The 11,833-nt window shown below is 35.0% G+C and overlaps 1 protein-coding gene across 2 annotated transcripts; it reads right to left on the bottom strand.

Moving 5' to 3' along the window:
* Positions 1 to 4,691: 4,691 nt before the first annotated feature.
* Positions 4,692 to 10,160, bottom strand: PNSB1 (NDH-dependent cyclic electron flow 1). Of its 2 annotated transcripts, none has more exons than XM_086419316.1 (6): positions 9,458 to 10,141; positions 8,305 to 8,495; positions 7,953 to 8,210; positions 6,075 to 6,180; positions 5,874 to 5,959; positions 4,692 to 5,017 (listed from the first exon to the last, which is right to left on the bottom strand). In XM_086419316.1, exons 1-6 carry the CDS (start codon positions 10,046 to 10,048, stop codon positions 4,852 to 4,854), a joined length of 1,398 nt encoding a protein of 465 aa, XP_086275442.1. In that variant the 5' UTR covers positions 10,049 to 10,141; the 3' UTR covers positions 4,692 to 4,851. The 2 variants fall into 2 exon arrangements, with proteins under 2 accessions (XP_086275442.1, XP_086275443.1); XM_086419317.1 differs by lacking the exon at positions 4,692 to 5,017 and adding an exon at positions 5,044 to 5,571 and having other exon boundaries at positions 9,458 to 10,160.
* Positions 10,161 to 11,833: the final 1,673 nt, after the last annotated feature.

The raw sequence follows: 11,833 nt of genomic DNA on the forward strand, positions 1-11,833 counted from the left end.
AATATTGACAAACGACTTCTTTCAGTTCCAATGTGATTATTTCTAAGTTTAAATATCATATTCTTATAGTGTTGCAAGGTCTTTAGATTATCGAAATGTGTGACGAACCTAAACATACGTACTTGCTACGTCGAATGTAAATATGCAGTGATCCTAAGCATGCGTAATTCTATGTCAAGTATGCTAAATAAAAGATATGAAATCACAAGGATTGGAAAGAAATTAGAAAAAATCGAGGAGGGCCTCTTACAAGCTATTGAATTTCCTCATATTTTGTACTTATCATTATGAATTCCCATCATCTAAGTAATAGATTGTCGAATCGAGCAAATGCAAAAATGGGATATTTATATCAGGTGACTCACAAGCTTGTGGGTTTGAATCAATTTGCTTTAATCAAATGTTAAAACATCTTAAACAACATTCTTTTGGCCCACAAGCTGACCCGTAATTACCACAGACAGAAGACAAAGTCTAGAGGAGTAGTCAAGTCAATCTAAAGAAAGATTATGGTACTGTTGATTAGGAGGCCGTCATAACTACTCTTAGAGTTGTCCACTTTCCTCAAAATTTTATTGAGCAGGTGATGAAATGTATCTCGAGTGCCTCCTACATTATCTCCTTCAATAGTTCTTTCATAGGATGATTTGATGGGAAGAGAATCTTGAGACAAGGAGATACCATATCTCCTTACTTATTTGTGCTTGTTATGGAAATTATTTACCCTTTGTTCCAAAGAAAGGTAAAAAATAAGCAATCTGAGTACCATCCTAGATGCAAGAAACTTTAGATCACCCATATTTGTTTTGTTGTTAACCTCATGATTTTCTTTAAGGGCATTATGAAGAGTGTGGAGGCCATCCAATCCATTCTTATTGAGTTTAGTAGCCTCACTAATCTTAAGGTCAATCTCGATAAGAGTGTCTTGTTCTTAGTAGGAGACAACAAAAGTTTGGAGATTGATGTGGCTAAAATTCTTAAGGTCATGAAATGGACCCTCCCTGTCAGATACCTAGGATTCCCTCTCTTCTCTTCCAAAATGACCCTGAAGGATTGCCAATCTTTGATTGAGAAATTTTTCTTGAAAATTAATTCCTACAAAGGAAGGTTCCTTTTTTATGCAAGTAGGCTAGAGCTTGTTAGATTTGTTCTCCTCAGCATCAAAATCTATTAGTACAATTTCTTCATCTTTCTTACGAAGGTCATCAAAGATATAGAAAAAAATTTGTGTGAAGTGCCTTTAGTCTAAGCCAGATAGATAGAGAGGTAGTACTGCTATTTGTTGGAGTGAAGTTTACAAGCCTCTATCCGAAGGTGGTCTTGTTATTGTCAATATTACTACTTGGAACAAGGCAACCATCTCTCGTTATGCTTGGATGATTTGCTCGAATCAGGATTCCCTTGGCTTAGATAGACCAAGATCTATCTTCTTAAATGCAGGAACTTTTGGTCTTTGAAAATTCACAAAGAGGCATCTTGGAGTTGAAGAAATTTTTTTAAAGCTAAGGATATTGCCCAGAATAATATTACTCATCTTATAGGCAATGGCAGATCCACTAAGCTTTGGGAAGACCCTTGGCGCTCCCTTGTCATCCTGAGCTCTAGTTTTAGTGAGAAGTTACCCTCGATTCTAGAGATGGGCCAAGAGCTCAAGTCTCGGCCCTCATCAGAAATGGGCAGTGGTCCATTCCAATCAATAAAAAAGGTCACCTTCTCAAGATTTTGCAATTGGTTGATCAAGTTCCTATCCACTATGGTGAGTTGGACTGAGTGGTTTGGAAAGGTAATGCTAATGAAAAACTCTTAGTTAGATCAGTTGTGCAAGCTTCTTCTTCGAGTTCTAATTAGGCTCACTTGATATGGAACAAGGCCAAGATTCCTGAACATAGTTTCATTGCTTGGTTTACTTTGAAATGTATGCTCAAGAACCTTAAGAAGTTTAAGGAGTATGGAATAAGGGATGATGCTACATGTTGTTTATGTAGAGGGCATGATGAAGACTCGAACCACCTTTTCATCCAATGCCCTTTCTCGAAAGGTATCTGGACTGACATTACTTATAGACGCCTCTTGAACATGACTCCTGGTGATTGGGATGAGGAAGTTGCTTGGTCTGCCAACAATTTAAAGGCTATTCAATGATCCATATAATCAAACAAGTTGCCTTTTGTGCATTCATCTACCATATTTGGAGAGAAAGTTGCAATCAAATTTACCAAAATAACCACAAGAACCCAATTTTGGTATCTCACAATATTTGGGAGGATATTCAAATCAAATTCGAGGACATCAATGACAACATCGAAGACTTGGACTACAATAGATCTTTTATGAATGCTTGGGGGTTCCAAGCCTCCTTCCATTCTGGACAAGTTTTATGCTCTTGGCCAAAATCTCATATGGGTTTGTTCATCATTAATAATGATGGGGCTTTCTCTACTTTAGGAGGGGGCTATGGAACCATTATACCAGATTATGAGGGTAATGTGAAGGTTGTCTTGGCGGGGTGTGATACTTTGAGATTAGTATTATATCATGAGTTGTAGAGCATCCTCGAAGGGATCAGACTTGCTGTAGTCTCCAACACTTCGAGAATCTCTATTCAGTGACTCTTTAGTGGTAATGAACATCTTCAACGACATATGGAGCTGCCCTTGACATGGTCACCACTTGATCCTTTTGATCAGAAGCCCCTTGTCGAGATTTTAACTGGCCTATTTTACCCACATTTACATATAAGCAAACATGACTACTGATTTGCTAGCTTCGTTCAATGATATTTTAGTTTGCTTTGTTCTGGATCGTACTTCACCCCCTAATGCTCTTTTGTCTATCCTTGTTTAGGATAGGAGGGGGATGCGTTATATGAGGTTGTAGCTAGTTTGGGTCTACCTTAACTCATATGATCTTTCAAAAAAAAGGGAGATGGAAAGAGGTGGGTAGTTTCAAGTAGTAGAGTTGATTTTAGTAGAACATATTCTTAACCCTAGGATCCTCCCAACAGTTCATAATACCATAGAGCACCATTGGGTTATTTTTCATTTTGACAAAAGTAGCCCTAGTTGGTTATAAGTAGTTTCTTGTTTTTGAATTTTGAGTGAGAAGCATTCTCCATCGTTGGATCTTCTCAAGTAGGTCTCACATTGGTATATATATATATATGGAAATGTTCAACACCCTAAGCTTTACCCTACACTTTAACAAACGTGTTTTGTCCTACATGGGTTAGAAGTTTTGGAATGGGATGATTTTTGGTGAGGATGATCTCTATGATTAGAAGATCATCCTCACCAAAAATCAGCCTATTCCGAAATTTTTAGCCCCATGTTTACAAGTTGAAAAATCGTGGACCATCCATTTTTTGTAAACCATTTTTTATGGGGTTAGAAGTTTTGGAATGGGCTGATTTTTGGTGAGGATGATCTCCTCACCATATAGATCATCCTCACCAAAAATCAGCCTATTCCAAAACTTCTAACCCATGTAGGACAAAACACGTTTGTTAAAGTGTAGGGTAAAGCTTAGGGTGCTGAACGAGACTCATATATATATATGTATATATATATCCGCCACATTCACTTTTCAATAATACTCTTATTTTTTTTTTGTCTTTTAGTGAAAAAGACAAAGGTATGTTGGTTTTTTACATAATAAATACTTGTATTTCTAATTAATGTTTATTTATATAATAAATGCATTGATTGCCAAAGTATTTATTCCAAAGAAGAGATTTAAATCCAATGACTAAAATGTATTTGCATTTATTATGTAAAAGACTAAATGGATAATGTATTATTGGAAAGTGAATGTTATGGACAATGTTAACATCCACATGAGGTCTTGGACGTTAGCATTCCCATATATATAGTGCAGGTCACTTGGATATGTATTGTTTTTATGCAAGTAGATTTGAATAAAAATTCTACTACACTTGCTAAGTAAATTTCCTCATTGGACACTTGCAACATACTACTAGAATGGATCCTAACCAGTGAATTCTTAGAGTGTGTTCTTCGTTCCGAAGAATCCTTTTCACTTACTTTTGTTGTATCAAGTGGTTTCATTCATGGCAATGATGTACCTTTTCGAAATTTTATCTCAAAATTTTTAATCTTCTTTAGGATGAAGGTGTTATTTCGATGAGTTTATAACGTGTGTGTGAATGGTAACCAGTCTTTTGTTCGAAACACTCCTTTACCCATTTGCCTTAAAAAGAGGGGGGAGAAGAAGAAAGAATTATTTAAAATTTCTTCTTTTGATGAATTGAAACAATTTGTTCTATTGCATTTTCTTTTGATGGAAACTAGGCTACTGTAAGTACAAACTCTAAAGGCAAATTATGAACTGAAATCACTGCACATTTAGGGGGTTGGGAGCCACCATTTGAAGGTTCCTGCATTGATGAAAATTGATTGAATGACCAAAACCATCCAATCTCTCGCACTTGTTTGGGAGATGAGAGAAACTACTTTTCATGGTCCATAAACTTCCCTAGAAAAACAGAGTTTCGCATGTTGGTTCTTGTTAGACACGCCGTGACATTGAAATTCAATGGATCCGCTCACTTCTCATATTTGCTAATTACGTTCACGGATTAACTACCAATATTGAATGAAAGAGAGTACCTTGTAAGACCAAAAGAACATGGATTGAGGTGGTGAGAATGGATATAAACACACTTGCATTAATAAATGATTAAGACAGAAAACTGTGAATTGGGTCAAGTTCTTGAATTTGCACCTTTATGGGTCTTTCATGCATATACAATATTTTACAATAAGGAGAGAATGACATATTCACAGATCTACAATTGATTAAATAAATATGATAACGAAATAATAAAGCGTACATCTAAGCAAGAGCTAGAGATCCTTCGAAAATCTGGACTGAATTTTTTACAGCTTCAATATCAATATCTATTAACTTCCCTGTTTTAGATGAGATAATTACACATCTCTTCTCTTTTGCATTGGGAACGAACAGTCTCCCTTTCTCTTCAGAAGAAAATAATGCGATACTGCAAATATATCACAAGCATGAATTAGAACTTCCAAGAATTCTATGAATAAATTTTATATATATCTATATAATAAAATACAACGGTGGACCCCACTCCTTTGTCTTAAGATTTATACCCCATAAACAACGTATCTCATGGATGTTGTCTCTCCTCCTTTGTATTCTTTCTTGTTCCCCTGCCTAAGAATACATCCAACTTTATTGTCTTTTCTTTTCTACCCCTTTCCAAACATTTTATATTGTTTTTCCTCTTTTCCCCTTCTCCAATAATACCCTTCCAAATTATTGTTTTTTCCTCTTTCACCCCCTAAACCCCAAAGAGAATGCTCGTGCCGTAGGCATGTGGTGTTTGGTCATTGATAGAGGTGACTTGTGTTGTTGATTCTTAACACCATAATTCAATCCTTTGTACTAGTGTAATTATGATCTAAATTTCTTTAACGGTCTGTATGATAGCAGTGAATTTGTTCTCAATGTAATCCAATTTCCTCGGTAAAAAGGTCGTGGAAAAGTGAATTCCATGGGAAAATGAATTCTTCCGTTTGATTGCACCTATGAACATGTCAAAAACAGAGTAAGTTTTTAGTTTGAAGGTGGCCTTACTGTATAAGAATAAGAGAATAATATTCAGAGGGGCGAATTTCATTTCTTGGGGTTTTGGTGGGAAAACATTTTCCTTTCCAGGATGGAAAGTCGCCTTGGGCGGGAAAATGATTTCCATGCAAAATGCACAGTCATACACCTAAAAATAATATTTTCCAGGGGAAATCGCCCATTTTCCATGGGCAATCATATAGATCGCTAATGTTCTAGTTTTGAAACAAATTTAGTGAGCTAAATTCGTAGAACTTCACCTTGGTTTATCACGTGCATTTGCAAGTTGTATAGCTGCTGTGTTTGTGGCTATTACTCCAATTGAGTCATTGATAAGGGCTGCCAACTGAAGCGTATACAAGTACAAAACAACTGTATTATCAATGTCCGTTCGATGGTTCATTAAAAACATTAACAACATATTTAGGACAAAAACAAAAATAATAATAAATAAGTCAAACCTGTCCAGGAGTGGTGATGAACAAAATACTAGCATCTTCTCCCACCACTTCCTCTACATCGTCCCTTTCCTTCTCATGTGGAATCACGAAGATTGGCTTGATACCTCTGCTTCCAAAATATCAAAACTTCATTTGCAACATAGTATGTGAGGTTATTTTGGGAAGAAATAGCTAGATTAGACTCTGACCCAAGGATTGTGAAGGAGAACTGTTTCGTTGGTTAATATATTAAAAATGGCGGCATGAGCATTTTCTTAGGTCATTTCAGGAAAGCTTTTAATCTAGATTGGATCGAATGATTTAGCTAATAAGATTTTAGCCACGAAAAATGGTTTTTCCTCCTAGAGCAATTAAGATCATTGAGGCATTATTAGGATTAAGCACCTTGGAACAGGTTAAAGGCTTTAACAGGACTAGGGGAAAGTCAAAAAGGATGTAAGTTCTATTGGAAAATAGTCGTTACGATGCGAAAATTCAATTTGGAATGTCAGGCTAGGAGGCACGTTGCTATGCCAAATCTTGAAGATAGTTGACACCACCTGATGTGCAAGGGTCTCATCATGCTTTTATGACACAAAAATTGGGATTCAACCAAGCTCATTGCTCTCACTAACTGTTTTCAACATCAGTATTTTGAGTGCCTTAGAACAATAATAAAATTAGAGAATTTTAATGGAACTTGAGATTTTAGAAGAGGAGAGAGTTCTCAAGTTTCTGAAGTGAAAAATAGTGGAGAAGAACCCTTTTTAGTTTTAAAAATGGAGCCGTTTTGAAAATGTATCGAGACTTTTCTCGAAAGACATGACTAATGGTGAAACAGTTATCAAGGAAAAGACGCAGATTTTTTTTCTAAAAAGGTTTTCTTTAAGGGAAAAAAAAGGAAATTTCAAATTCTTATAATACATTAAATCCGAATTTAATCTCAACAGTCTGATTTTGATCATTGAGAATGAACGATTATGGTCGCATGATTCACACCTGTTGGATCTGATTTTAATCTAAGCCACCCAATCATTGACCATCAATAATCAAGTCTTATAATCGCACCAAACTGTTGTATTGCATCCAATTGAAAAAGGTGATTAGATCAACAAACAAGATCATCCATTGAGAAGATCATATCTCAACCAATGGTTATGAACTTATGATCATGTCACTAATCGGACCTTTACAAAGAGTCATAGAGCCTCATATACACACAATCAAATTAAATATTTTTTATGAAAAAAAGCTTTTAGCAAGTACTGAACCCATAACCTTCTCTTACCAAAGTGAATCATGGCCCATAACGTATAACTTTGGTTAAGTTATTCTTGTGAATAACTTAACAAGAACAAATATAGGAATACAACTAAAAATATATACAACAATTTCAAGCAGTGGATGAAAATCTCAATAAGCATGCTTTAATAGAAATTATGTTTCTTAATAGTGGAAGGGTAAAAAAAGTTCATATATCTGAACCAAATAGTTTCAATAGAGCTCTTGTTGTGATAAATTTCTTGAATCTAGTTGGTAATTGGATGCAGTTGTGGCAATTTTGGCATTTTGGATAAATCTCGGGCTACAATTTCTTAAATCAAATAGGGAAACAATGGTTTCAAAGTTCTAGAGTTCTGAAAGAGGTATAGGGAGAAATATCGGGTTGTAATTTATTTCTCAAAGTTGGTGAATCACTCTCATCTTACTCTAATTTATTCCGTTGTGGTTTTATTTGGGTTTGCCATTCACAGCTGTGTTGATCAAGTTTTAGTTACATTATCCACTAAAGATCTTACCCATATTTTCCTTGCTCAACCAATATATAGAAATTTTCATGAGTTGGTTTCTAATTTCTATTACTAGGATGCAATGTGAGCCCAAATACAAAATTCTTACCTTGTTGCTTTTGCTATTTCAGCCCATACTTCAATGGGTAGCAAGCTATCAGTATCCCCTTTAGACTGCATTGAAGCTTGCGAGTCAGACTGAATACCGTGAAAAACAATATATTTCCCTTTCTCTGCACCCAAGTTTTTATATTTCGCCCCCACAAACTCCTTCAACTTCCTTGAGATCGACACTTTCAATGGTGGCACAGGATGCCTTGGTACTTTACGGCCCGGTCTCCCCAACCAATCAAGCATTTGATCATACCTACATTAGATGAACTCAACATCAATCCCTTTTAGATATAAAATTAACAGAAAGAGAAGCAAGAAACATACCATTAGCTTGTTTTTGGACTCACATGTTGTATCCACCCTCGGATAGATTCAAACTATCTGCTGTAAATGTTTCAGATAAAAGTAGTCCTGCCCCTGCTGCATTTACATTTGGGTAGATGTAGCTAACTCTGTCCCGGGCTGTCGTCATAAACAAGAATGCTGCGTGCCCAAGACCAGCCAGTTTGGTTGATAAGACCATGTCATAATACCTACCCTGTTAAAAAGTGGAAAGCCACTCACCCACATTAGTACTACCATTACAATTCGGAGTATATCAAACATTTAGTATGGCAGTGGTGTTTCTTTAGTTCGGATTTGACTTTGAAGAGTTCAATCAGAAATTTGGCTTAAAAAATGGAGAATGGAAAAAATATGATACAGGAATAGCTCATGTACAATTCAGAATCATCTTCAAAATTTGGTTTAAAAATTCAGGATAAATTCGAAAGTATAAGATTACCTTTTATAACCATTCATATTTCAAAATAAAATAATAGAACTAGTACAATTGGGCATGAAAATATTCCTAAAAACTTCAAAAGTCAAATAAATAAAACTGAAAATCCCTTCCAACTCTGGATATGAGAACATCTAAAACTCCTCCAATGATTACAGAAAAATCAAATCAGGTCTAAGGTCACACAAAAATACTAAACAATTCCTTAGAAACCATGTACCATTCTCCCCTTCTATTACACTTCAAATAAATATATTAAGCATAACAAACATATCATTCTTGGACATAATTGCTTTTTGATTGAGTTATTGATCTAAGGGGAAAAAGAAATTAAATTTAAATCAATGTAGACAAAAAAAAAAATCCTTATTTTTTCTTCGACTCACCCAATCCTTAGTCTTTCAATTCTCAAATGAGAATAGAAAGAATCATACTTTGATACAATATCTTAATTGAATTATATGTAATGATCAATAAATTCAGTTTATTTCTACAACTATCATCCTCAAATACACAGTTAAATCAGCTGTCATATAAACCAGTCTACTGGAGGGGCCATAGCCTTAAGCATATGGATTTGAAAATTCTATCGATTGAGAGAGAATAGTACCCACTGAGACCTTAATTCAAGACATTTAACCCAACATGTTGAATTGAACAACGAATAAAATTCATAAAGTACACAAATTATTCGAGAATTCATTAACTATTCTACAAACCTTAAGAACTCCGATCATGTCTGTATACTCTCCCGGGTCAGGAAAATCCTGGTCACAATCATACACATTTGCCCATCTCACATTCTTATTTAACTCATAAGTTTGCTTCCCCCTTGAAGACGCAACAACGTCCACTTGAACACCAGGATACCTATCCTTGATCAATTGAATTGCAGGGAAAAACAACAAGTTTTCGTAAACACCACCCGATATCACACAGCAACAACGTCGAACATCACCTCTTATTTTCAATCCCAATGAAGCAACTTCAACATTATACCCCATTGGAAACTTAAGGAACCCGTATGGGTTGCCAGGGTTATCGGGTGGTCGTGGGTCTTCGTCTTGCTTACCTTCGGAGAACAACGACCCGTTCTCCATTTCAGGGTCATCTCCATAATCAAATGGGTCAAGCCAGAAGTTCTTCTTCTTATTGGCATTTGTTGAAACTGTTGGTCTTCTATAAGAAAGAGGTTTGTCTAATGGGTTCAAAGAGGAGGAGAGGTTGGTGAATTGTGTTGAAGGGAGTGAAGAAGGTGAGGATGTTAGAAAAGGTGAGATGGGTTTGTGCAGGAGAGAAGCTGTAGCCATGAGAGTGAGTTTTGGGTTCTGTTTTTCTCTCTTTTGGTCTTTGATTTTCTGGTTCGTAGGAAAAGTAGACGTTGGATTTTGAATGTGTGGAGGAAGGTTGGATAAGTGTTGTCTTTCTTGGATCGGAACGGATTGGTCCGGTTTGAATCGATCGAGTTAGTACAACTCGGGAGAGCAAAACCTTCTCAAACGATTCAAACCGATTCTCATCTATAATTATTAGTGATTAAACAAGATGTCAATTTTATATTTGAATAGATAATCTTCACACGTACAAACAAAAAATTTTAAAAATACAAATTTTCTTTTCATTTTTAGCCGATTCAAACTCGGTCTGGACACGATAGGCAGGGCTAGAGCTTAGTCGACTTAGGCCCGATAAAGGTATCAGGTTGGTCTCAAAATAAATTATTTTTAAACGGGTAAATTCTCAAATAATTATAAAAAAAATTTGGTATTTTCAAAATGTTGCTAATATTGACAAAATCGTCACGTAATGGGTGTTTGATAACACTTCAAAATGTGGCTTTTGCTGTATTTACGTCTAGAAGTTGCTTTTTAAAATTGCAAAGTGTGTTTAATAAAAGAAAATGCATCATACTTTTGCATTTATTCACATCATTTGAAGAAGCAATAGATAGAAGGTTTTCAATTTTGCTTTTGTGAGAGAAGTAAAGTCTATAAAAACAAGTGAAAATATAAAAATAACCTTCAACAAATAATGAAATTCGATGCCTATTTTTTTTTTATAATGAATACAAAACTTATTCCTTCTTATGCCCTATTCACGCTAGACACTAATTTCTGCCTCCGTGTTTGCCATTTTCATTAGAGTTTCGATCGACGCCATACTTTAACTGAAGTTCAATCAACCTTCAGGTGAGTTAAAAATTCTTTTTTTATTCGTTGATTTTCGCAAATCAACTTTCTATTATTCATTGATTTTGTTGTCATGATTGGGTTCGGATTTGTGTTTGTTCTTCATGATAAAAGTCGTTTCATCATGTTGAGTCAATTTGGGTGATTAAAAAAATTTGAAATCTCATTATTTGAACTGGTTCTTCACAATTTGGGTAACTAATGTGGTCGTTTCATCATTATCTCATTGTTTGAATTAGTTCTTTACGATTTGGGTGATCAAAAAAATCTGAAATATGAAAAAATAAATAAATAAAACCCCACTTGTTTTTCTTTAATCTTGGTTTGATTGATGAAAGAATATGCAATATTTCTTATCCACTTATTAAAAATCGAAATGAACCAATATATGTGGTGATTTATTTTGGTTTGATCAATGATAAAATCTAAAATTTTGTGGATTATTTCGCTTTAAAAAAATAAATGTGGTTATTTATTTGGTTTGATAGATGAAAATACCTGAATTTTGATGGATTATTTTGGTTTAAAAACACAAATGTGGTTGTAGACACCCCATTTTCGCACTTGCCTGATTAATCAACTCGTCAACCCGATTACGACGGTTCCCAATGATGGATGATTATTCCAATGCTCTATTTTGTTACTAGAAATGTTTCAGAATTTCAGATAAAGTATCTCAAATTAACAAAACTGTAGAAACCACACTAAGTTAGGAAAATACAATCCAAAAAACATAGAAATTATCATCTTGCAGATAAAAAGAAGCTTTACGATAAAAATCATTAAAAACTGATCAAATTACCAAAATACTCCTAACATCAAAACATCTTTAAAGCCCCCTTACGCTTCGCAAAATTCATTTGAACACATAAAACAACAAAATGAAATTAAATAAATCATTTCACC

The sequence above is a fragment of the Akebia trifoliata genome, chromosome 12, assembly GCF_017979445.1.
Source record: "Akebia trifoliata isolate Shusen 1 chromosome 12, ASM1797944v1, whole genome shotgun sequence".
In the NCBI taxonomy this organism is placed as follows: Eukaryota; Viridiplantae; Streptophyta; class Magnoliopsida; order Ranunculales; family Lardizabalaceae; genus Akebia; species Akebia trifoliata.